The sequence below is a fragment of the Zalophus californianus genome, chromosome 12 (genome assembly GCF_009762305.2).
Source record: "Zalophus californianus isolate mZalCal1 chromosome 12, mZalCal1.pri.v2, whole genome shotgun sequence".
NCBI lineage: Eukaryota > Metazoa > Chordata > Mammalia > Carnivora > Otariidae > Zalophus > Zalophus californianus.
Window position 1 is genome coordinate 83238240 of NC_045606.1, and position 27783 is coordinate 83266022.

At 37.0% G+C, this 27783-nt stretch overlaps 1 protein-coding gene across 2 annotated transcripts in view; it reads right to left on the reverse strand.

Annotated features, from left to right (window-relative positions):
• Nucleotides 1–27783, reverse strand: part of TNPO3 (transportin 3) — a 79591-nt gene that overhangs the window by 16256 nt on the left and 35552 nt on the right. For both annotated transcript variants that reach the window (XM_027573635.1, XM_027573637.2), the window contains 14 exons: nucleotides 26940–27083; nucleotides 23899–24074; nucleotides 23278–23416; nucleotides 21640–21786; nucleotides 18919–19026; nucleotides 17156–17247; nucleotides 15111–15250; nucleotides 12143–12334; nucleotides 9422–9513; nucleotides 8470–8546; nucleotides 6650–6710; nucleotides 5635–5775; nucleotides 2077–2193; nucleotides 725–819 (listed from right to left, as the gene is read on the reverse strand). In XM_027573635.1, the coding sequence (XP_027429436.1) occupies nucleotides 725–819; nucleotides 2077–2193; nucleotides 5635–5775; nucleotides 6650–6710; nucleotides 8470–8546; nucleotides 9422–9513; nucleotides 12143–12334; nucleotides 15111–15250; nucleotides 17156–17247; nucleotides 18919–19026; nucleotides 21640–21786; nucleotides 23278–23416; nucleotides 23899–24074; nucleotides 26940–27083 (1721 nt within the window). The remainder of the gene's footprint in view (nucleotides 1–724; nucleotides 820–2076; nucleotides 2194–5634; nucleotides 5776–6649; nucleotides 6711–8469; nucleotides 8547–9421; nucleotides 9514–12142; nucleotides 12335–15110; nucleotides 15251–17155; nucleotides 17248–18918; nucleotides 19027–21639; nucleotides 21787–23277; nucleotides 23417–23898; nucleotides 24075–26939; nucleotides 27084–27783) is intronic.

Here is a 27783-nt window from a genome sequence, read left to right on the forward strand (position 1 = left end):
AAAAACTAACCAAAAAAGCGTTCGACATACAATCCTGAAATAGTCAATACTATTTCGCATTTGTGATAAGGTATGTATTAAATGTATAATTACATATAATAATCTATTTTTCATAATTTTTAAATGCTTCTATGTTCACTAACTGATTTGGTTCAAATTCCTTAGCTTGGGACTAAAGAAGGAATTCAAAGGTTTGGCAATAATATAAGTCAGTGTTACTGGTAAAGGGAAATTTAAGCAAAAACTGGGGTGGAAAGCTGGGTGCAGAACCAAGAAGTGCAAAACAAGATAACTTCTAAGGCACCTTAAAATCCTAAGAATTTTTTACTCTGAGATGTGATTATATCTAAAGGATGCGAAGCTTCCTAAAGGAAAAAGCTGAAGTGGAACATGTCATCAGAGCAGCACAGAAAGTTAAAACTACAGGGGATTCTAGAGATTTTCTAGTCAAATGTTTTTACCAAGTTGGTTTTAATTGTCTTGTCCATGTTCTCTCCTTTGTGACAGAAACCCAGCTGCTTTACCCTGCTCCCATCCAACTCCTTTTCCTCACTTACAGGGATATTCTGGTTCACAATTTAACTTAGGGCTATGAATCATTAACCTACCTATACTTCACTAACCTCATTTTATAGAGAAGCAAACAGTCAAGTGTTACATGACAAGACGAAGCAGTGATGGGGATAAGCAATAAAAGAAAGGGTTGCTCTTCAGAAGGACTGACCTGGTGGCCAGCCTGAACAGGTCATCCACAGTGTCAGGGTGATTCTGGAGCCCATTCTGCTGTTCCAGCAGCTGAAAGGTAGGGATGCACAGTGCCTAAAACAGAACAGTGATTTTAAATAAATGCTAGTATATAAATCCAACAGCATTCAGGCTTGCTAAATATCACAACATATACAAAAGGAATAAAGTGGGGGAAGCAAAGTGGGAAAAGAAAAAGACTATGATGAGAATCAGATCAAGAAAAGGAAGAGAGAAATCTTTCTCAACTGATAGAGTTTTCATATATGAAGTCCACATTTCAGAAAGGGTTGAGGGTATAAATTTTCGTTGATGAAACTGGACAGATGTCATCTCAAAGTTTTAGAAGTTTCCGGGGGCGCCTGAGTGGCTCAGTTAAGCATCCAACTCTTGATTTCGGCTCAGGTCATGATCTCAGGGTCATGAGAGTGAGCCCTGTGTTGGGCTCCATGTTAGGCGGAGAGCCTGCTTAAGATTCTCTCTCCCTGTTCCCACGCTCCCTGCCCAGCTTGCTTTCTGTCTCTCTCTCTCTCTCAAAAAAAAGAAAATTTTAGAAGTTTCTGAAAGTAAAGGCTGCTTATGTACTAGATATGGTCAAGTCCACTAAAGGAGTACATGAACTTTTTTTTCAAGTTTTAAGGATAGTATGTCCATTTTATTTCTGAGAGAGCGTGCCAGTGGGGGTGGTGGGCAGAGGGAGAGAGAGAATCTTAAGCAGGCTCCATGCCCAGCCCAGAGCCTGATGTGGGACTCGATCTCACAACCCTGAGATCATGACCTGAGCCAAAATCAAGAGTCGGACACTTAACACCCCCCAGGTGTCACATGAAATGTCAATTTTAAAGGGCAAGACATCTTGTGAAAAGGAGCATCATTAACTCCCTAATATATTTTCCTCCCTATGACTAGGAGGGGAAAAAAGCAGTGTATCAAGAGCCTTTTCCAATGCCTGCTATTTACCCTATGACCATCCCTGCTAATAAGTGAGTTAGTTCACTGGTTGTTCTAGGCAAGAACCTAAAAACAGAATCATGCTTGAGCTTACAGATCTTTTGTTTTATATCCATTTGTTCCCTTTTCCACGTCTCAAAAAACCATTATCTTTAGAGAGCATAAATTTGGCAGTAGTAGCTGTAATGATCCTTACAGTCATATATGGTCAATTTCTCATTCTCCCAGGCATGTCTGTCCAGAGAACAACTAGCAAGTTTCTACCTCTCTGTTATTACGCCTGGAGGATAAACAATGAGAAGCAAGAGAATTCAAAACATGGTGAAGAACAAACCGCTCAGGGCTTTAGTCCCTCCAAGATACTCCCCAGGGAAAACAGACCTGGAGCATGTCTAGTAGTCCCTGCCGACAGCCCTCTTCCATGCCGTATTCATCCACAAGGATACTGCCAAGGTACAGGAAACAGGAATGCTGATGTACGTGGTACACATTCACCATCTGCCAAGGGAGAAACCAGTTGTTCAATTCTCTACCTGCCTAAGTATCAACTTAGGAAACTGTCTGGAAGAAGAAATTCAGAGACAGACTGGTTTCTTCTCTTTAAGACAACATAGTAAAGCTTGTTGGCAACATTTTTTGAAACACAGGGCTCAATTTTTCAATAATTTTCAAGTACTCTTTTTAGAGTCCTTCCAGCCTTTGACCTTTTATCTTCCCAAGACAATGTTGTAAGAGAGCTGTATGTAGTTCGAGCTGGAAGCCGTTAAGATGCAATCATCCAAGCTATTTGCAAAATCCTAGCACAAATCCCAATACCTAAAGGTTGTCCTTATTTGCATTAAAGGTTAACTCTTAAAAAAAAAAAAAAAAAGAAAGAAAGCATATATAGCTATAGCAGGGCTAAAAATACCAAATACCCTTATCCTGAAAGAAACTGTGAAAGCACTGTTTAAATTTTGAGTTGTTTCTAAACCCCTCTACTTAAACTCTTAAGTAAAAAAGTGTTTCTGTTCAAGATACCTGGATCTCAAGAGAATAAAAATGTTAATACAATATACATATTTGAATTAAATGATTTGTTCAGCATTTTTTCCCTATTCTCCTCCAAAAATTAAGAGGCATCTGCACATTTATCTATTTAAAATGCCATCACAACACATGTATTGATTTTTTTTTTTTTAAACATAGGCCTTGAACTCATGACCCTGAGAGCAAGACCTGAGCTGAAATCAAGAATCGGACGCTTAGTGCTCGCTTCAGCAGCACATATACTAAGAATCGGACGCTTAATCAAATGTACTGGTTTTATTATATAAATTCAACTCAATGAGTGTGGTGGGGGCTGAAAGACAAAGTGACTGACTCTTATTATTAACGTATACCATGGAATGGGCCACATGTGATGAGAGCTATGACTCTATTTGGTGTTGTATACTCAAAACTATATGCTCTACATAATGAATGATTTAAGTCAGGAGCTGGTAAACGTTTTCTTTAAGGGCCAGATAGTAAAAATTTTAGGTGTTGCTGGTCATATGATCTGTCTATTCAACTTTGCCACCACAGCACAAATGGCCAATACAGAATACTTAAATGAGTAAGCATGGCAACCTCTTAGTAAAACTACACTTATAAAACCAGGTAATAGGCCCAATGGTTCTAGTTTGCTGACCTCTGATTTTTGAATTTTAAAAAATACTTTTCATTTTTTCACATATACTGTCTTTAGAACACATTTCCTATACAAGGTGCTACTCAACTGGGTTGGTCACATACTTAATTAGCAGGAATAAAAAAAAAAAAATCAAAGTCATGAGGGCATCCTCTAACAGCAAAGGGGCATTAAATCAAGTTATGTTTGACCCAGAATGTATTACACTGAAGAGGACATATAACCAAAGGTGGAAACGCATGCAGTACAAACATATGGTGTCCTCAGGGTACAGTAAATGTAAACTTTAATCAAATCTACAATACAAAGGAGGCAGGGCTGTGCATATGCCAACTGATACTGCACTAGCATGACCCTACTTGAGGGTGCGTGCTTCCTTAAGAATGAGGTGCCTAGGAGAGACAGGCAGGGCAGGGTCACATCTCTGGGGGCAATCACCACAATCCTCAGGAGGCTGAACTGTAAATAAATGCCAGCCTCTGCCCGCTGTCTGTCCTTGCCCTGGCTGTTCTGGTCTCTCTGACGACTTTGCACAGAGCGAGCCCAGGTTCTGCTTTGCACGCAGCTGCTGCTCTCCCCTGCTTGCCCCACCAGCCCGGCCGCCCTGCATCCCACCCGCCTCAGCTCCCAGGTGCCACCAAGGAACCGACGCCTCCAAGACCAGCAGAGTTGCCAGGCAGGAGCTAATAAAACTGGCAAGAATAAAGGTGTCGTGAAAACATGTGCCTGATCCATAAAGAGATTCTAACCCAAACCCTATATATTGTACAAATGGACACTGCTCCTAATGGGAGGGGTGACTTATTTTCAACATTTTTAATTTGTTTTCTTATGGGTTTACGATTTTGAATTTTTCTTATTTGTTTGAAAGGAATTGTGATTATTATCAAGCTGAGTGCAGCCTGTAAAAAGAATGTTAAGTTGTGGGTAAAATATGCAAGTGAAGAGAAATATATTGTACAAATTCTATTTAAAAAGGCGGGGGGATGCCTGGGTGGCTCAGTCGGCTAAGCGTCTGCCTTCGGCTCAGGTCATGATCCCAGGGTCCTGGGATCGAGTCCTGCATCAGGCCCCTTGCCCAACATGAGTGTGCTTCTCCTGCCTGCCACTCCCCCTGCTTATGCTCTCCCTGACAAATAAAAACAAACAAACAAAAAAACAACTGGCTGGTTCAGTCAGTGGAACATATGACTTTGGATCTCAGGTTTGTGAGTTTAAGCCCCACGCTGAGTGTAGAAGTTACTTAAAAAATAAAATTTAAAATTTAAAAAAATTTAAGAGGGCACTCATTGTCAGGGTCAGCTCTTCAGAGGGTTTGCCTCCTTAAAATCTGCACCATGGATATACTGTCCAGGTAGACAAAGGTCACTTCTGGCTAGGTGGGTGTGGCCCAGCCTGGAGCTGTGCATTTTCCCTCAATGCATGGATGCAAAACCTAAGAAGGCACTTGCTCCAAGTCCTGCAAATGCCAAGGTTGACACTTTGCCTTGCCTCAATCTAGTCCTGGCTTTGCTGTAAGGTTAACATCAAATTGCTTAGTGATCTAAGTTACTAGTTACAGGCTTCGTATATAGAATAGTTCTTGATGTGAATGTGATTGAGTCACACCATCATAATTACATATCAATCTTGGTGATTATAAAAAAGTCAAACATTTCTTGACAAATAACAGACTTATATGATCACCTGTGGTTGAGATAGAAAAAATTCCTTTGGGCCGGCCAAGAAACAGCAAAATTTGACGGGACACATTTTAAAAAGAAAAATTAGTATAAAAATGCTTAGCGCTGGTATATGAGAACTGAACATTAAAGTCGTTCTCTTCTTAATTTTACAGTGGAAATGTGTTACTATTTAGACTATTACTATACAGAATAGATTATAGGCAGTTTCCCTCAGAGACAACATACCATAGGCACTACTTATCTCTTTCAAATATTTTGGAGTTTGTAATTTAATAAATACAAAAGTGTTTCATTTCATCAGCAAAGTTTTTGTTCTAAAGACTCCTATTTCAGGGGTGCCTGGGTGGTTCAGTAAGGTAAACGTCTGCCTTCAGCTCATGTCATGATCTCAGGGTCCTGGGAGAGGGACCAAGTCAGGCTCCCTGCTCAGCGGGGAGTCTGCTTCTCCTTCTCCCTCTGCCCCTCCCCCCGCTCCTGCTCCCCCCCTACCCTCTCCCAAATAATAAAATCTTTAAAAAAGAAATAAAGACTCCTACTTCAAATTCTGTACACTTTACATTTTCCCTCTCAGGAATAACTTACCTGTGTAACCAGTGGCTGAAGCAGGGCTGCAGATCCTTTGCCTACACAGCGAACAGCAAAGCGGAGGCACCTGCAACAACGCTCTACAATCCGATTATCAGCCCGGTGTTTATTGAGAGTCTCAGATAAAACTGGCCATATCTGAGTCAAAAGTCCAAGAGCACAAGAAAGAAAACAGTGAACAACTAAGGGCTAAAAAAAAAAAAGGGCTCCCAAGTTGGTAACATCTGATTTGGTTTTCAAATAATTTGGGAAAAGCTTTCTTTATAGGAAAACACGTAGCCTGAATCTAGTGTGCATGAGTGCGTTGAGTGTGTACTCAATATGCTATCCATCACTAAAAACACAACCACTTCTTAAGAGAAGCACAGTGACTCTTTAGAACAGGAAGAAGAGCATGTCTAACTTCACTAAAAGATAAACTTTGGAATTCCTGATTTAGGATGAAAAGAATTAGTATTAATTATAGAGGAATAGATGTTTAAAGACAGTTCTGATTTGGAATTCTTTGAACAAAAGGGCACAGCTAATAAAAAGGCATTATTTGATACTGTCAAACACTTATGGATACTTGGTGTTTCCCCCCTGAAGTCTGAAAAGCACTTCTCAAAACATGCCTTTTGATCTTCATATTACCCTCAGTGAAAAAAGTAGAAGTGTGTTCACAATGGGGAAACAAAAGCCGTGAGGGATAAATGGCTTTGTCAAAAAAAAAATTCTGCTAGTATTAATCAGGCCTCCTAGCAACTCCAGGATTCACATAGTTAATCTCTCTCTACTTCTCTGGACTATGAGTGCATTTCCCCACGTCTGTTTTCTTATCAAATCTTAAGTAAAAAATATTTATTTGAATATAAATTCTTCTATTCATTGAAATTTAAACTGTATCAACTGTATCAACAAATTGAATCTTCCTATGGACCTAGAAGACAATACCTTCTCACTTTAGTTACCCACAGCCTTGTAAGGAAAAAGGAAGAAAGCCTTGTACCACAGGCATCCGTTAAGCACTTACTTCCTGTATGACTTTTTGGCACGGATGAGTTTGTCCATTTTCCACAATGGGATTGGTGTGTCTGGGGAAAGGCAACAACCCAAAATAGTAAAAGAAGAGCAATTTAACTGAAGAGCCACAGCCCCGAACCCTGCTAGCTTACTTGGTAATATTGTCACCACATAAAGAATACCAAAATAATAAAGTTATTTATGACTCAACACTTTTTCCTTCAATTCAGTCAAACAAACACAAGCACATAGTTTAAATCATTCCCCCTTTTTTTGCCACCTTTAAGCCACTTCCACTAAAGCATGGGGACTCAATCTAACTCTGGCTTAACATGGGTTGTGGAGCACTACAATTATCTTTTTCTTTTTTTTCTCTTTAAAACCAGAATAAGTACTCTTCTAAATTAATAAAAAATATTAATTAAAAACGAGGTTATCTAAATCCACTATAAGAAACAAAGTACTATTCCACTCTCAGCATTAAAAGGCAAAAGCTTCAGAAATTCTAATCTACCCAAGATGTTTCTCATGGTTCTAGTCTGAACCCAGTGATATATGATATGGGCCCACTCACAGTATGTCAAATCCAATTACTTGTCTAGTTCTAGAATCCACTAATTTGAAAGAAAGCAGCAAAAAAATCCTGTATGATTACGAACCTCTTTAAAAGAAAGAAATTTTTTAATTTCAATAAGCTCAACAGCAACTTAATAAAAATCTCATTTTCTTTAAATTGGGGGATTTCCATCTATTGCAGATTTTCCTTCCATTTATTGTGAAATAAGGACTGTTGGTTGGGATTCCAGAATGTCATGTAACAGGGCTATCATGATTATATAAGAAAAGCATTGCACCAAATTAAAAAGAAAAACCTGTTGACAAGAACACATAAGCTAACACACCTCAGTTTTAACTTACTCCACATAGGCTTTTACATAACAACTACCCTGATATTCCAGTTATATCTATGGGTCTGACAATTTATAAAAAGCTCTCAAAGAAAAACTAGGTAAACTGGAAAGAACCAAAAAAAAAAAAAAAGCTCTCAAAACTCAAGTGCTTTTTTTAATCATTAGGCTCCTCTTGACTTCAAAGAAAGATCCTTCAAAGAAGGATTAATTTCACCTGATCAATGAAAAGGCTTCATGATTTTTTTGCACCCCTATAAAACACAGCAATAGCTCTGAAAGTGTGGTCCTTGGAATAGCACGCAGCCGCAACAGCATCACCTGGGAACTTATTAGAAATGTAAATTCTGGGGCGCCTGGGTGGCTCAGTTGGTTAAGCGACTGCCTTCGGCTCAGGTCGTGATGCTGGAGTCCCAGGATCGAGTCCCGCATCAGGCTCCCTGCTCAGCAGGGAGTCTGCTTCTCTTTCTGACCCTATCCCCTCTCTCCCCTCTCATGTGCTCTCTCTCTCTTTCTCTCTCTCAAGTAAATACAATCTTAAAAAAAAAAAAAAAAAGAAATGTAAATTCTTGGGTCCTACCCAAAATTCAACTGAATCAGACACTCTGGGGATGGGACCCAGCAATTTGTTTTTGATAAGCCCTCCAGATGGCTGTGGTGCATGTTAAAGTCTGATAATCACCAATCTAGAGACCAAAAATTTTAATTACATTTTAGAGGATCTTTTGACAGAGGTCTGCCAAGAACATATTCTTAGAATTTGTCTTTGCACCAAAATTTCGGGTAATGGGCTTATCAGTCTCCTAACAGAAGAGATTATAGGCGGTACCTGAAGTTTAGGAAAACAACACTTGCTTTCTTCAATACACAATGGTCTTATTTGAGCATTAACCCAAGGCAGGGAACCAGTCTCCCTTCTTACCTAAATATTACTGCAAGGCGATCTAAGAACACAGTGGGATCTGAGGATATACCATTGCTGGGCTCCTGAGACAACAGCTGAAGAGACAGAGAGGCATCAATACCCTGTTGTTACACATACATACCTACTGCAAGCACTGCAACATACACCCTTACATCAACTTCCCTCTCAATCTCTGCTTATTTCCTTCTAGGGTGGTGCAAACTCAAATAGTGCAAACTTTTAAATTCATATTGTCAAATTCCTTTCCTTCACCTTACTGCATCATAGCCAAGACTGCATATTACTACATTTCACTACATGATCACTGTGGAGTAGAAAACAGTATTATTTAATTTTTTCCCATTTACTTTTATAATGACCAAGACATTATAGACATTATATACATTATATAATATAGATCATATGTAACATTATTATATAATCTATATCTTTATTTCACTTTCTTTTACAACACTTTTTTGCTTTTTTTTTATTACAACACTTTAAAATGACTAAGGCTTCATAATAAATTTTAAGAGATAAAGCAAGTTACTTCTTATTCGCTCCTAAAATTTCTTAAATGTTTCTACCAGCATATCATTAGAGATAAACTTCAGAGTCATTATGTCAAATTCTATTATTGCACTATAAATGTAACTTGAGAAGAGTTGACAACTTTACAATATTCTTGAAGGAAACATGGTAGGTTATGGTTTTGGTTCCTAACTTGAATGGTATTTTCCCCATTATATCTTCTAAATTGTATTACTGATAGTGAAAATCTACTGGTTTTAGAATACTTATTCCATGTATGCAGCTCCCTTGACAGACTTATTAATTTTAATAACTTTCTAGTTCATTCTTTTGGCTTGTCTAGGTAGATAAAAGATCACCTGTAAATTCTGTCTTTTCCTTCCTAACATGTAAACATCATATACATGTACTAAACCCCTTTTTAAATTGGACTCACCTTTTTCAATGCCATAACCTGAACAGAACATAGTTCACTAAGGCATTCAGTAATCTTATCCAAAGGTAACCTGGCTAGGACAAGTGCTGTCCCTGCAAGACAAAGAAAAATACAAACAAAACAAAATAAAAGCTGAACTGAGGTAATTCATTGGTCTCCATCATTTGACTAACAGAAGAAGCCGGCTGGTTTCATTCTTTTAAAAAGATCAACACTGCTTTTTCAGTTATAGTATCTTGTTATTTAGGTCGGTTTCTCTTTATTTGGCTTAGACAACAAAGTGACCTTCACACTAACATTTATAACTGAAGTTAATATTAAATTCTTTCTCCTCAGCAGACTATGGGTTTAAAGATGTTTAAATACATCTCCCCTTCCAATTCTTCAAATACTTAAAAAAAAAATCTCCTTCACAAAGCCAATGCCAAAGCTATTTTTATATAGCACAGTACAATGGTTCTCAAACTTCCCAGAGGTTCTGATCTAGCATGTCAAGGACAGCCTTTATTTTTGATAAGTACCGTAAGCAATTCTTATCATCAGAGAAGTGTGAGAAACAGACAATTTTTTTTGTAAGAATGGGCTGAAATTAGAGATCTGATTCTAGTTATAGCATAACAGAATCTATGAGCTAGGTAAGGTATTATCTCTGGGCCTCAGTTTCTTCATCTGTAAAATTTTGAGTGCTTTGAACAGAAGAGTAAGTTAGTTTGCCTTTCTTTCATTTTTTAAATAGTTGCAAAAGCCTACCGACCCCTTCTTTTATTAAATAAAATCTTAACTTGGAACTCCAATAAAATACATTTATTAAAAAAGTAGCTAAAGTGGGAATAGAAGGCCCAGACCCTTCTCATTCAGCCTTCTTCTTGTCATAATCCCCATAAAAGCTGAAGCATCTCCCCCAGAGCCAAATTTAGTCTAGGTGTTTTCCAAGGTAAAAACAAAACAAAACAAAACACAAACTCCATGACTGATTTTTCTCTCTTCCAAAATTTCATTCAAAGGAATAATAATCAATCCATAAGTCCAAATGTGAATGAAAAAACTAAATGATTTTTCCTGGTAGTCTATAAGCCATGGGTGAGTTAGACTTATTTAAAACTGGAGAGGGGACTCTAACTTAAACATGCTTTTTCCTTTTAATTCATTCCCACAGAAAAGAATGTTATTAAAACTTTTTATTTTTTTTTAATTTTTTTTTTTTAAGATGTATTTATGGGGCACCTGGGTGGCTCAGCTGGTTAAGAGGCTGACTCTTGATTTTGGCTCAGGTCATGATCTCAGGGTTGTGGGATGGAGCCCCAAGTCAGACTCCCCATTCAGCTAGGATTCTCTCTCCCTCTGCCCCTCTCCCTCTCTCTCAAAATACATCTTTTTTTTTTTTTAAAGATTTTATTTATTTGACGTATATAGAGAGAGGCGTGAAAGAGAGAGCACAGGAAGGAGACAGAGGAAAAGGGAGAAGCAGGTTCTCTGCTGAGTAGGGAGCCTGATGCAGGGCTCAATCCCAGAACCCTGGGATCATGACCTGAGCCGAAAGCAGACGCTTAACCAACTGAGCCACTCAGGCACCCCATAATTACATCTTTAAAAAAAATCTAAAAATAAAAAGTTTTATTAAGAAGATATCACTGATGACTGAGATGCCACATCCTACAACATACAGGTTAGACGTCACTTCAGTATCAAGGTTAAATTTCACTAGAAAATTACGAGATGGCAGAAATAACCACTAGCAGTAAGTAAGTAGTAAGAATATTTGACTCTGGTTCAATGCTTTATTATCTATGCCTATGAATGGAAACAACAAAAACCCACGCTACAAAAAGAAAATCTGTCTTGGAAAATGCAGATACACTGACTGGAAAGGAACTTGGCCATAGATATACGAAAGATCAGTTAGTTCCCACACAAGGTCACCCAATCTAGCCAAGACTACTTGTTTGCTATTCACAGAGGCTTAAATGATGCCACACAGGTTATATTACCCAATCTTTTGATATATTCTCAATCCCCTCTAACTACAAGCTGTAAGGATTTCACTACCTCACAGGGTGCCCCAATCTGTTTTCAGAGTTTAGTTAGAAAGTGTTTTCTTTCTAAAAGCCAGTACATGTCAACAACTGACTACTACTCATAAATCTGTTCCCTCTTTTATAGGATAATCTTTCAAATATTTAAAAATAGCCATCATACTTAAAGTCTCTTCTTTTTTCCTAGCCTTAATATCTCTAGTTCTTCTTACTCTGAACTTCATCACCACTTTGGCTGCTTGTCTCTGGAGAGGAAATCACTGAGAGTAAAGTTGATCCATAATGGTTAAAGACCACTAAGAGACCAAGTTTCTACTGATAGGACTGATCCACACACACTACCTTTAAATTTCCACCTACCACTTTGGTACGGCAATGCTATCTGGTCTCCCTTTTTATTCTTTCCCCAACTCAAAAAGGAACTATGTTTAGTTCAAATGTGTCATCGCCACCCCAAAATTTAGGTCTGTGCTATACACACTGTAAGCAGTTTGAATTAGTTATATGGCCTTAAAATATTCTAAGAAAAGAATGCATGTATATATAATCAACACCTTCCCCTGACTGGAACAGCCAACTTTCTCCATCACTAAGCATACTGCAACTGAAAAACTGGGATATGACTAGTATAAGATAACCCTCCAGAAGTGGCTTAGAGATGTTACTGGTTAACATCTGGAGTAAATACCTTTTAGCAAGCCCACAGCAGCTTCTGGAGACAACATGAAGGAATCAAGGGAACGGGCAATCTCCAGGAGTCCATTAAAGTGCTGAGCCATGTGGTCTCGGCAGACAGAGCAAATGTTATGAATGGCTTTGGCTGCAGCAGAAGCCAGAGGCTTTTCACACAGGCCCTTCATCAAATAGCCCAACACAGGGTCTAAGGAGAGAAACCACACAGTAGAGATTACATTTCTGAAACTCAAGGAAAACTTCTAGTTTCTTAGAACAGAGGTTTATATCCTTGCCCCCACCCTCCCGCTTTTAAGCAAGAGAACTATTTAAAAAAATGAAATGTGTTCAAACTCCAATATATAAAACATAAAAAAAGGAGCTGATCTCACTGACATAGTGTCAGGGAGCCCTGGGTCCTATCTATTCACCTTCTATTTCTTTCCTCATGGCTAGGCCTTCACACAGCACGGTTTGAAAACCAGTGGTGGATAAGACCATCCAAGTATTAAGAATAAGGTAATATAAGAAAGAATATAAAGCTCAGAGAGCTACCATTATTTATACTCAGAGATGAGTCACAATGTAAAAACAGCCTATGTTAATCAGGACAATGACAGTTATCTAAAGTGGACACTTTTATACTTACTTCTTTATAGTCAGAAAAGGCCTTAAAAACAGGCAGATTGAGCTTTAGTAAATGTTTTACTTTGTAGCAAATGTAAGTGTTCCAAAGAAACTGATCAAACTGGTGAATTTCTATAAAGCACATTCTACTTGTCTTTTACCCTATTTTATAAAAATCAGAATGATTTTCTATGGAAAAATCACTTATGATTAAAAGAGCACTTTATAAGTATGTCAGAGTAACCTCATACCAAACCATAAAAGAAGGAATCAAAAGAATGTCATAAAGCACATTAAAATGTTATCTCCATCTCTAGTCTAATGACCGATATGATACACCAACCAGAATGAACCCCTGGCTCCCTCCACAAAAGAAGCCTAAAACTTTTAAGCCTAGGAATCAGAAGAACTAGGTATACAGTATAGGGAACTATAATACTGCAGGCTTCTGTGTTCTCAAATGGAATGCATTGTTTTAACTATTCTAAAGTAAGTACAAACATGCAGCAATTTGTCTTATTGCTGAGGCATACATTTAAATGAGATACTGCATGGTGGTACTGAATGATAAGGCTTAACAAATAAACCCACTTTAGTTTCTTGTGGAAAACCATTCAGAGAAGAAAGTCAAATGTTGAGACAGATAATAGAAGTGAAGAATCTAAGAATCAGAAAATAGTTTTTTTTTTTTTAAGATTTTATTTATTTATTTGACAGAGAGAGACACAGCGAGAGAGGGAACACAAGCAGGGGGAGTGGGAGAGGGAGAAGCAGGCTTCCCGCTGAGCAGGGAGCCTAATGTGGGGCTTGATCCCAGGACCCTGGGATCATGACGTGAGCCGAAGGCAGACGCTTAACAACTGAGCCACCCAGGTGCCCCTAGAAAATAGGTATTTTGAAAAAAATCTTTAAATGGTATGTTGAAAGTATCTCAGCTATAATGTGAGCATGTCTATCATACGCTCTATATACAGAAATAAGAAAAAAGAAACATCACTTTTTAAGCAAGAGTTTCAAACAATAAAAAAGATCACATGTAAAATAAAATCAAGCTGAAAGGTGGTAATAAATGTATAATCCAGTAATTTCACTATTGGGTATTTACTCAAATATGAAAACACTAATTCAAAAAGATACATGCACCCCTATGTTTAATGCAGCATTATTTACAACAGCCAAATTATGGAAGCAACCCAAGTGTCCACTGAAAGATGCATGGATAAAGAAGGGGTGTAAACACACATGCGTGCACACTCACACATCGGAATATTACTCAGCCATAAAAAAAGAATGAAATCTTGCCATCTGCAACAACATGGATGGATCTAGAGAATATGATGCTAAGTGAAATAAATCAGAGAAAGAGAAATACCACATGATTTCACTCATATGTGGAATTTAAGAAACAAAACAAACAAAGGAGAAAAGAGACAACCAAGAAACAGACTCTTAACTACAGAGAGCAAATGGATGGTTACCAGAGGTGGGGTGGGGGGGATGGGTGAAATAGGTGAAGGGGATTAAGAGCACACTTATCTTGATGAGCACCGAGTAATGCACAGAACTGTTGAATCACTATATTGTACACCTGAAACTAATATAACACTCTATGTTAACTATACTGGAATTTAAAAAAAAGATAATAATATAAGCATAGGAAATACATCAAACTTAATATATAATTAATGATATTCACGAGTTTGGGGGGGTTCTTAAAATTCTCAGAACATATCACTCCTGACTATTAGGGGGGCTTAATATATACTACCCTAGATAAATTATTTAGTCTCTTTGGATTTGTTTATCTGCAAAATGAGAGGGATAAAATAAATGATTTCTACCTTTACTTGTGATTCTAAAGTTACTCTGTATAATCTTTATTTTTTCAAGCCAATAAGGGCATCCAAAGGTTATGTAAGTCAAAATTCTTAACTTTAATTTGTAGTTATTTTGTTTCCAATGATAATTCTTGATTTTTAAAAGGAGCATGTATTTAACACTGAAAAAAACCTTTCCTTTGCTTTAGCCTATTAATAGCATCTAAGTTAGAACTACAGGGACTCTGATTAGCTCAAGCATGTGCCAAAGACTAAAAGCAATGTTCATGCCAAAGCAGACTACTAGAAGCAAACTGTTTCCCTATCTAGAGATCTAATCTTTCAAAGATCCCTTCTTCAAAGGATGATCAGTTTATAAATGTTGTGTCAACTAAGCAATAACTCATAATACAGTATTTACTCTCAGTGTCTAGCAATAGTCTACCTACCAATAAAAATAGAGAACAAGTGAACAAGAGCAAAAGAACAAAATCAGAAAAATCACTCTCAGCAGCTGCAGAGGAGTGAGTTCACACATACCAAGAAACTGAGGATTCCGATCAACCACTTCGCTCATCTCTCCAACCAATTCAATGCTGGTGTATCGCACAGCTGTATGTACAGTCTCTGGAAGACGGACAACTCCTTCTAAGACCTCCACAAGTGTTGGATTGTTCTCCCTGAGTACAAAAGGCAAGTACTCACAGTTACTGATTTCAGAGGTTAGATTCTGGTCTAATAACAGGCCGCAAAAAGACAAATCATTGCTTTTTTCTAAACACATAACCATTCGGATGAAAGTCCTTAACATCTGGTATGAAAATTTTTTAAGGCAAAAAGACAGAAATAGGAAGATACTGTTTCAGAGAAGCATACTGCTCCTTAATCTTCTAAATGCCAATAAAGTATCTAAAGACACATCCTGCTATCAAATAACGTTCTTCAAATTGGAGAGGCAGGCATTTACTGTGGATGAATGTCTTCTTTTAAAGAATCTGTTTTAGTTATTCTTATATCTGCAGTACCTAGAACAGTGCCTGGCACATAGTGGGCACTCAATAAATATTGCTGAATGGCTAAATGAATGAATAATTCTCACAGACCACTTGGTATTAGTTCTTCTCCAAAAGATTTCTGATAGCTGGATACTGGAAGTTTTAAGAACAGGTAAGTATGGGTGGGCCAGCTCACTAACTAAAGGAATAAGAATACAAGCTGCAGGAATAGTAAAGGTGCCCTGACTTGGAACATGAGGGAAAATTAAAGTTAACCAAATACTCTCCATGGCTCCAAGAATTTTTTTCCCCTTCCTTGTCTTTTTTCCACTCCCCAAGAATATTGGCTGAAATTCTTTATGCCCCCATTGTGGTAGGATATAATCCAGAAACAAAAGATGTTTAAAATCCAAATAGTGTCCTGGATAAGAGCAAAACCACTCCATGCTGATAAACTAAGTCTAAGTCCTTTATATACACTAAAAAATTATAATCATGCAGTTGGCCTCAAATGTGGATAAACAAAAAACAATATAAAATCTTTTCTCGTTCATGCCTTATGTTTCCTGGGAGCACTAAGCTAATTTTTGAGACTCTCTACCCATCCTTTTTCACACCAGCACATATCAGTTAGAATAGAAGTGATTTTAATAATCTTCAGACTATCACTGAAGGTTCCAAAAGATAGCAAAACGAATTTAAGAGCAACAGTATGGTATGTAATTCAGGACCAGTACCTCTTAATAGAGAAAAACAAACCTACTCTATTCTCCTTGAATATTTACTGGATTAGAAACAACGTAAGATTTCACTGACTAAACCCTAAGTAAGCAGCTAAGTAAGAAGCACTATACTTTTCATGAATACATGCCTTAACCATCTCTTCAACCAAGGCTTGGGACAGAGCTCAGTTGCAGGTTATCTGATCACAATACAAGAAAACTTAATGGACATTAGCATCAATTTATAAACTCACAGCACAAACTTTGTTTTTAGAAATTCATGTTAAAATAATAAATAGAATTTCTATGCTACTCAATTAGAAATCAAATTCTAATAAATTAAAAATTTCCCATGACAGTAACAAAAATAATTGCCCCTTAGATTTTGCTACTCTTTTAAGGTGAAATGGTGCCTGTCTTGCCTTTCTGAAACTCAGAAATGATTCTCTAAGGCAGACAAAAAGGAGAACAATATAATGAAATATTTGTAGGAGAACTTACCCAAGGTCCGAAAGCAGATGAGAGCTAATTAGTGTCTATTCAACTGCTTTTAAGGAAGTACCAACAATTTAACAGCCTAACAAAATTTTTTATTGTATCAACTTTCACAAGGGAGCCTCAGTTGGAAAAATAAATCAGCATTATCTTCCTAGCATCAAGAACAAAATAATTTTAACTCTAAGATATGTGGTTAAAACATAATATCAGCAATGCACGCTACTCTGGAATAGATTCTAGAAGTCAGAAGACTAGGCAGCATTATAAAAGAAGTTCTGAGTTTCCAAACATATACCATATGAGAAAAATGGTGTAATTTTCCTTCCTTTGATATTTAGAGTTCCCAGCAAAAGACTTATTAGACACTCACGGATCAACACTCTTTGCTATAGCAGCCATGATAAAGAGAACCGCTTCTGTCACCTCCCAGGGTGGGTTGCCTTCTTTCAGAGTAGAATATAACTAGAGAAGAAGAGGTGGATTATGGATCCATTAAAAGGAAAACAGAATAGAATTCCAAAACAAACAAAACAAAAAATCCTGTTAGTTAAAATAAATCCAGCCCCTTGTTTCTAAATTAATCATCTCTGAGCCAGGGGAGAATATTATTTCATTTTTCACATCTTCACTAACTACAAGTAACTGCTATTTTAATATCTGAAATAAACCCAGTTAGATTCCCCAAGAGTGTTATCAAGATTATCATCTGCCCCCACAAAATGAGTATTATGGAAAAGCAAAACATATTACATGAATGTCTTTTCCTGATCTCTGTAATAACTGATAAATACATAAATACACTTAAAATTGAGATACAATGTAAATTTCTTATATATGTATTGATTTTACATTTCTATTGTTTAAAAGACTTATCCGCATCAACACTAGTCGTTTAAATTCTTAAAAAGTAGCTATTTAGAATACCATAAGGGGAGGAAAAAAGGAGACCAAGCAGAATACTCAGAGATGTTCTAGTCCAGAAATTTCCCAGGGTATATCCATCTGATTAAGACTGAGTTTAAATAAGGTTTCTGTAGTCAAATAACAAACACTACTAAGTAAGATAAAATTAAATATTCTCTTGTTGTAGGACTTCACCGAGCCTTTGATATACTGTTTAAGTCATTTCCCAATTTTAATTGAGGATTCCCCTCCCCACAAGAACATCTCATAGGACTGGTGTTCCACAGAATACATCTTGGACAACACTAACAATTTAAGTAAATTTGTAAACTGAGATCTGAACAAGTAACTTGCTCAAAGCCACATAGCAAATGACAGAAGAGCTGAAATGTGAACACAGGTCATCTGCTTATGATCTGGTGATCTCACTGAATCTGCTTTCTAGGAATCTCCAACCCTTTGTAATTAGATCAATAAATACACTTTGCTTAAAATAAAGAAAAATAGGTTTAATTTTATTAACACTTTCTAAATCAGATTATGCCCCCAAATATACAAAATGGCTGGGTTACCAAAAAAATAAAGGTTAGTTCACTATTGCTGATAAAGTATCAAAACTAGTATTTCAGAGCTTAGAGCATGATCCAGCAATATGAAAACTGCCTGAAATTATGCTAATGTTAAGTGATGTGGAATGGTGATGATTGCAACCTTAGGAGGTAAAATGTTACTCACTGTCAGGAAAATCATAGGACTATGAATCTTCTACTCTAGTATAGTCACCTCTGGGATGAAACTGCACACGAATCTAACCATAAGTGTGGATAAAGGAAATGCCAAATAACTAAAAGAGTTGCCAGGATTTGGCACATAATTAATAAAGCAGAAAAACTTGCCTATTTTTTCCTGGCTAGGTCCAAGTTCCCTATAAATACCTTGGGTCCTTAAGGTTTATCTATGATTTTCCATTCCGACTGGACAAGTAGAACAGCTTTCAACAGCAAGAATAATAAGAGTAAACCATAACTGAACCATCCACAGACTGCAATTGGCTTGTTAAGATACTAAACAAAGCTACTATATGCCAGGCAGTGTGCTAGGCACCCGCATATCTACTGTCCCATTTAGCCATTAAAATTTAAGAAAAAGGTGGAATATTTACAGAAGACACAGAAGAGAACACAACTCAAGTGATCAGTAAAACCAGTAAGAATCTCCAAATGGACTTACCTGAGCAAAACACTCCATAGACCCAATCAAGAAAATCAAGTCTTTCACCAGATCTGATACCCTCATCCGAAACTCTCCAAAGTCATCAGTCTCCTCAGGAACCCCCTCCTGAAATTTCAAGTCAGAGAACATTTCTTTTAAACTTATCACTAAGGCTTTCACTGACCTCTATAAAATCAATAAAGAAAAAGCCATTAAGCAGTTTAGTCCCAGTGAACAAGAGATAAGTTGCCTAAATCAAGGGATATTTTACTATATAGGGTCTCCTAAACTTTTAGGTATGTAAAGTCAATACAACCTATCCTCTACCTTTACTATGAGAAACTGTTCTTCCTTTTACCCCTTTTTCCAAGCCACACCTTGCTCTGTTGTTGAAAAATTTGAGTGGTCGGGGTGGGAAGTGACCTGGGAGAGGTGGTAATTTAAGAGTTTACAAGCTAGGGCACCTGGGTGGCTCAGTTAGTTAAGCGACTGCCTTTGGCTCAGGTCATGATCCTGGAGTCCCAGGATCGAGTCCCACATCAGGCTCCTTGCTAAGCAGGGAGTCTGCTTCTCCCTCTGACTTTCCCCCTCTCATGTGCTCTCTCTCATTCTCTCTCAAATAAATAAAATCTTTAAAAAAAAAAAAAGAGTTTATAAGTTAATCTTATTTTTAGTACTGAATAAGCCCCTGAAGCTTCATGGTTCAAGATTTACCAGAATCAGTCATTATGTCAACAGCTAGATGCAGAATAGAATTTTATTTCTTTTTCTTTTTTATTTTTTTTAAAGATTTTATTTATTTATTTGACAGAGAGAGACACAGAGAGAGAGGGAACACAAGCAGGGGAGTGGGAGAGGGAGAAGCAGGCTCCCCGCGGAGCAGGGAGCCTGATGTGGGGCTCGATCCCAGGACCCTGAGATCATGACCTGAGCCGAAGGCAGCCGCTTAACCAACTGAGCCACCCAGGTGCCCCCAAGATAGAATTTTAGACTTTAAAAAGAATTTTATATAGGTAGACAGATATATAATAAAACATAAAACAAGTATAGTAAAATATTAATGGTAGAATTCAGGTAGTAGGTATATAGACATTCACTATAAAATTTTTACCTTTGCCAAATATTTGAAAATTTTCATTAAAAAATATAGAGATCATTCATATTTCATGCTTCCAATTGGGAGATGGTTAAGGGCATGTATAAGAAGCTTTATCCATGACTATGTGGAAAAAGCTGATGTGAAAAGCTGATAAAGTCCAAGCTTTATCCATGACTATGTGGAAAATCCTATTGAGAATTGCTGATCTACTCCAACCTCCTTGCTTTAAGATGAAGAAATTAAAGTCAGAGAATGAGGGGGAAATGATGGCTATCTTGAGGTAAGGAATTATAAAGCACTCCACACATTATAAAGCACTATATATCCACAAGTATAAGGAATTGCTGCAAGGGAAATGGTGCCAGGGAACTAGCAAAAGGAAGAACGGGATCAAGCAAGTAGAGCCAACTGAAGCCAGAAGCCCTGCTTTTATTTACATATTAGGCTTCCATGGAAGATGTAGTTGAAGATAGAATTCCTCAGTTGAACAACAAAAAATAAAGGTTGAAAACCACTAGACTAGATCATCACTAAGATTCTTTGAAGGTGCAAAATACCATGACTCAATAATGTTAACATTAAAATGAAGAGAACAAAGACAATTACAGTTTTCACATCAGAGCTAATTGTGAGCAATGAGAAAAAACTCTCTTCAAGTCCTGGGTTAAAGGAGAGGAATTAAACCAACTAACCAACAATCAAAAGGATGAAATAAATGCTGTAAGATTTAAGAGACTAAGCAAAGAATGGAAGTTAAAGAGTTTTCCAATTAGGCTATTTTATAATATTTCTAGTATATATTCTTCTAAGCAAGTAGATTATTTCTATATTTTCTTATAAATTATAAAATCAGTATAAAGAAAAATGTGTACTGTATGTGTATGGGGAAGGAAATCATATGTAATTCACCACAACCTCACACAAATACTTCTTTTGTGTTAGTTTTAATCCAACTACATGTTATACCATTAAAAATACAGCACATAAATTTTTTTTAAAGATTTTATTTATTTATTTGAGAGAGAGAATGAGATAGAGAGAGAGCATGAGAGGGGAGAGGGTCAGAGGGAGAAGCAGACTCCCTGCTGAGCAGGGAGCCCGATGTGGGACTCGATCCCGGGACTCCAGGATCATGACCTGAGCCGAAGGCAGTCGCTTAACCAACTGAGCCACCCAGGCGCCCAGCAGCACATAAAATTTTACATTCTGTTTTTTTCATTTAGCAAACCAATTACTGCTATTTCAAAAGTCATTATTTTGCATAATGGTCCATCAAGCTGCAACATCATAATTTATGTAACTTTCCTTATATCTCCTTATACTGTTGTACATGAGTTTATCATTTTTTTTTACTTTACAGATAATGCTTTATATATAAAATAGCCATTTTTTTTTCTTCAGCAGAATTATTTAAGGTAAATTTCTAAGAGAAGAATTACTGGCTCAGCAGAACTTATTTCTTTCTATATAAGCCTTATACTCACTCTTCATTACACTGGTATTGATTTCTTTAGTGTATGCTACAGAGTGACAGAAAACCTGTAGATTCCATTAGCTTTATTATCTTTTTAGTTCATTTTCAAATTAGCACTGAAAAGAGTAGGAAATTAAGATCTGCAGAAGTGGAGAAGGGAACTTACATGGTCTGGTTCTAGCTGGCAGTGTCGAGCCAAGGCATGAAGCAGCCTCTGAATGTAAGCTTTGAAGATTCCATGAATAACTTCATCATTAGTTTTGTACAAATGCTCCCCGAGTCGGTACCAAAAGTTAAAGGAAATTTCTACTACCTGTCAAATTAAAAGAAAAAGAAAAGGTTTATTTGAATCAGAAAAGGAATGGAATACAAAGACACTTTTATTACTAGAACCATATAGGAAAGAAAATATAATCTAAAATAATATGAGTAGAGCCAGTTAAGAAGCCACCTGTTCTCTAGCAGATTTATTACTATCCTCCCAAACTAGCTTCCCATGGTAGGCCCCAAAATCCATTTACGGTAACTGGGTGTACAGTCCCTCTTTAGCTGGTAACTCTCCAACAGTATAATGGATTCTGAATTTAGAGAAATAGACACAGAAATGGAAGTCTCTTTTAAATATTTTTTCTCAAATCTAAAATCATTTCATGTTTTGAGATTAAAATACCTCTTGACAGGGGCATCTGTGTGGCTCAGTCAGTTAAGCGTCTGACTTCGGCTCAGGTCCTGATCCCAGGGTCCTGAGATAGGGCCCCACATCGGGCTCCCTGCTCAGCAGGGTATCTGGTTCTCCCTTTGCCCCTCCCCCGCTCATGCTTGTGCTCATGCTCTGAGATAAAATCTTAAAAAAAGAAAAAAAGAAAAAGGAAAAAACCCCACCTCTTGACAGACAAACGATCTGCAAATCCCTGAACATACCAACCTTGTGTCATTTTTACTCACCTACTTTTCTGAGTGGGACTGAAAGAGAAGAAAAAGTCTGGGACTTTATCCACAGCTTATCTTACTTATGGCACTATTTAAAGGAGTGATAATTATCAAATAGTGCTACACTTACTCCCATAAATGTTTTGTGTTTCATCCAAATCTAGATATCCTCATGAGATCAAGTCATTTTTTTTTAATGAATAAGAGAAAAAGAGATGAGAATCACAGAGCCGTGCTCCTCCCTTAGAGGGGCCCTACCATCCTTTTCCCATCAAGGATCTAAAATAGACCTATTTAAAACAATACCCAATTTGGGAGTTGTTTCTCATTTCCTATAACTATTAAGAGGAGGTAAAACTTCTTGAATAAACAAGATTTAAAAAAATCTAGCCAACTTTTTTAAGAGGCAGGGTGTTGTAGAGATTTTGGAATGGAGTAGACTTTTAAATCCTTTCAATCCCTTTCTCATTCCCACTCACCATTTGGAGAAAAAATTTTGGATGTTAAGACTTATACAGTTAAGATTTTGTTTATGTGGTTTTGTTTTGTTTTTAGCTGTAAAGCTCTAAAAAGAATAACTGGACCTACAGAGGGGGCTCAGTTAAAAGGTAGTAAGTTTTCTTCCTAATGGGTTCCCTGAGGTGCCTACAGCAGTCAGCCCAGCTAACTGGGTAAGAAAATTGAAAAGGATTCAAAGCAGAAACCCAAATATAATTTAAAAGAAAAACTCTAACAGAGGAAACCACCACATCACGCTAATCAAAAATAAGACTATAGTTTCCCACAAATAAAAAGCTAGATGGATGGCAATGGAATATAGGTAATATGCAACAAATAACCTGGAGAAAATGGTTTAGCATAATACAAACACTACCTCATATTGAGGATGTCCTGCACAAATAAGCAGCAGTTCCAGAGTTCGTAGGTCGCCAAGACCTTGGCCTGGAGTACAAACAATTTTTTCAAGAAAAGTTTCACATAGTTCAGTGAAAATACGGCAGTAATTCAGAACTCTGCAAATGAAAGAGTAATGAGAGCACCAAGTCAGAAATCTGTATATTATATGTACATACTCACAGACATAGTTAATTAAGTAAAAGGATCCTTGGCCTAAGGGACATGTAGTGATTATTAGCTATGCTGTATCAAAATCTCCATAAAAGCCACCTTTCCTTATCATATGTTTTTATACATATAAGGAAAACACTCATAAGTCAGTTCAAATTCTCAATTACTAAAACATTTGAATAAAATCCTTATCAAATCACACTTGATACTCCAAAGTTCATTCCTAATTCTTAGAGCCTTATCCTTTGTGAGTGGAAAAAATTACTACTTTCCATGATTCCAACCTCTCCCTCTGCATCCAATTTGCCACTCTAGGTTCATTCGAGAATAACAGAGCATCTTTAGGCTGTGGTGTCTATATTTATCCAGAGTCTTAAAAAATCACAAAGGATGGAATCTGGGGCTACTGCCTTAAATAATCACTCACTTGTCTAAATCTTCACGTGCCACAGCCATATGATAAGCAGTCTCCAATGTTAGGACTCCTTGAAAAAGCTGCATGGCTAACGGCAAGTTAGTCTCCACATTCTCAATGGCATAGAGAGCTGAGCATACACAATCTGAAGCAGCTTCGTGTAGGTTGGATGAGGTCTTATCCTGTTGCTGGGAGATGGCAGGAATAGGGAAGATGTTATGATCATTAAGCTGTAATTCAAGTACTAGCAAAACAATTATAGCCCATTTCTGAACATGTACTTTAAATATATAACAGCCTAACAGTCATGGCCTTCAACCAGGCAATATTCATCAATCTTCCCTGTCTTATTTCTATTTCCCTATATGCCAAACAAATCAGCCTTTTTGTACCTCAATCACAGTCACATGACTTCTAAAATTCCATGTTTTTTTTTTCCATACCACCTCTCCAAATGTAATGCCATGTGTTCCCTACCCTGTTTTAGTCTGTGAAAATCTTTTCCATCCTTTTTCTGATATTCAAGTACTATTTAAAATGAAAGGGTCTGGGGCGTCTGGGTGGCTCAGTTGGTTAAGAGCCTGACTCTCGGTTTCAGCTCTGGTCATGATCTCATGGCTTGTGAGACTGAGCCCCACGTTGGGTTCCACACTTAGCGCTGAGTCTGCCTGTGATTCTTTCCCACTCCCTCCCCGTCTGCTCCTCCCCCGCACTGGCACACACTCCCTTTCCCTCAAATAAATAAATAAAATCTTTAAAAAAATAAAAAATAAAACGAAAGGGTCCAACAAGTCTCAAATACCCATACCTACCTAATACATCATCATCATATTTCAGAATACCATCATATTTCAACAGAGGATCCTAAAGCTTCTGGGAATGAGAGAAGGTAACTTTGAAAGGAGCAAAAATCAGTTATTTAGCGTCTCATCAGCAATGATGCCTGCCAGTATACAAGAGAGAAAGGCCTTGGAAATATTGAAGGAAAAGAATACTGAATCTAGAACTCTATACCTAGTTAAACCACCAATCAAGAATAAAAGCGAAATATAAATATTTCTCAGGAAAGCAAAAACTCAAAATTTACTTCCCACATATCTTTCTGAGGAAGGTATCTGAGGAGATTCAAAAAACAATCCAATCCAGAAGCACAATAAAGAAAAGCTCCAGAACGACATCTGGGAAGTAGATCTAAAGAGCAATTGATACGAACTAGAGCAGAGTTCAAAGAGACCTCTAGGGTTTCTATTTAGAAGAGTACAGTTGAGAGGGTGGATAAATTTAGTGAAGGCATATTAGTCTTTTATGAATAATAAAAAACAAGGACATTTAGAACCTCCAGGGCGGGGAAAGAGTTAATACAAGCAGGGCTGGAAGAACACAAAGATAGATGCAAATTATTCATTAGCTTATTCTTAGGTTGAGAGGTGGATTCAAAAATACTTATTATTATTACTGTGTTTTAAAAGTTAAATAAATGTTCAAATTTATTCTTTTGTATATATATCCAGCATATTTATAAAAGCTTAAAAAAAAAAAAACTATGGGAGAAAAGGCTATATATCTGTAATAAAGTTGTGGTCCAAACACAAAGCAAACTAAAATATGGCATGATTTTGAATCACTGAATGAATGCAAGAATGAGAATATATTGACTCTGACTCTAAAACCACTCGTCTTTTAAGTGGCAGAGGGATCCTGACACTGGATCAGCGGAGAAGATAATATAATGCTGGCATACTACTTGGCTTGTTCCTTACCCCTATTTTAATTCCCAGAAGTAACCACTGTCTTGAGTTTGATATGTATTCTAAGCTGCCTTCCCTTCATATGTAATCAATCGTATTCATAAATTTGATTTATTTATTTATTTCAGACAGAGAGAGGGAGCGGGGGGGGGCAGAGGGAGAGGGAGAGAGAGAATCTCAAGCAGATACCCCACTGAGCACAGAGCCCAAAGCAGGGCTCAATCTCACGACCCTGAGATCACGACCTGAGCTGAAACCAAGAGTTGGCCGTTCAACTGAATGCACCACCAAGGTGCCCCTCATATTCATAAATTTTTAAACAAAAGTGGGAGATTAATTTATTTATACTGACTATTCTTCACACAATTTAGTGAGATGAGAACCAAAATTACCATTACTGAGGTAGGGCATCAATAGACATGGCAACAAAGACAATGACTAGCAAAACAATTATTAGTGTCCTAACTTTCCCGAGTCTTAGCTCCTGATGCAAGAATGAAGCATAAATACACTAACAACAATGAAACACCAAAATGTCTCCTTGGAGAATGTGCTTTTTCTTTAATTCACAGTGATATCAACCCATTATCATGCTACCATCTTCTAAATAACAGTGCACTAACCAGTACACACAGAGCTTCCATACTAATATGACTTCATGGAAAGAGACTATCCAGGAAAAGGAAACAAAATCACTCCCATCTCCAAAGACCTGTTCGATATGTGCTTGAGACATTGCTCTGTTTCTTGTTCTAAAAAGTAGTCTTATTCTATGCACTCACTTACTCCTATCTACCAAGACAAAATAATGTATTACTAGGTACTATTATTTTCAAAGTTTATGGAAAACATGCACAAGTACATAAAAAGACACTACTTTTTATTCCATTAATCTCAAAAGCCTCAAATCCACCCTATACATACCTTGATGCTTAAATAAACTATCACAACTACAAAGATAATATTCTGATCTGTAACTGTCTCAAAGACCCAATGACCATTATTATATTTTTAAAACAAGAAAAAAGAGACCACTGGTTTTTTTGTTACTTGTTGTTTAATATGTAAATCATTGATCTACACATAAAACTGCTTTCCTATTAAACCTAACTACATTCTATCCTGAGTATTAATATTAATACCTTCATTTGGTAACTTGGTAACAAGGAAGAGACATTGCTGCTTTCTTACTATACACCTTCCAATCACTGTACAGAAATGTGAAAACACTGCTATGTCCCCGAAGGTTAGTTACTACTGTGACTACGTGGTAAAAATACTTTCATAAACAAAGCCATTACTTACCAAAACCTCGAAAAGGAGTGCTAGTAACTTATTGTTCGCCATGAAGTTACTGTCCAAAACTCCTAGGTTAAACCAACTTCCTAAACAGCGAAAGACCTTCATAAGCATTTTCTCATCTGTTCCTGCTTTTTCTATACAGGTCATCTGAAAAGAAGGAAAAAAAGTTAAATAATGCCAAACTTTAAATTTAAACCATTATTACAATCACCTCTTAGGTGTAATAATGAGAAGGAAAATAATACTAACAGCTAACAGTTAAAAGTGCTTTGTAAGTACCAGATGGTGCTCTCAATATTCTTAATTCATTAATCCCCACTAAAACTACAGCCAGGTACTATCTCCATTTTCTCAACTGGGAAGCTGAGATACAAAGAGATTGCAGACTTGCCCAAAGATAGTTCTGTTTCAGAAATAATGGTTTCTTAGATCCCTCTTCTGCATTAATTTAATTGTATCAAAAAATTATTTTCAAGTAATACTCATCTACACAGTTGATTTTACAGAATAAAAACAAGACAGTCCTACTATTGTATAACCCCAAATAAAAAGCTGATGTTTCAGCTTCTGTACTCAAATACTCCAGCAAATACACCATTCCACAGAAAGTGACACTACTATAAATACGGTAGGTTGATAAAAGAGATAAAATGAAAAGCCAACTAAAACTCACCACTGTTTCTCTTTGCAAACTATTTTTGTGATGTATATTTTTTCCAAAATAAAGTGTAATGCAACTTTTTCTGGATTAAAAAATGTTTAAAAATAACTTTTATAGGCAATGGGTCAGAAATGTCATAATTGCCATGGGGTTTGTGGTGGGGTACAGATTCCCACAGTGATCTAA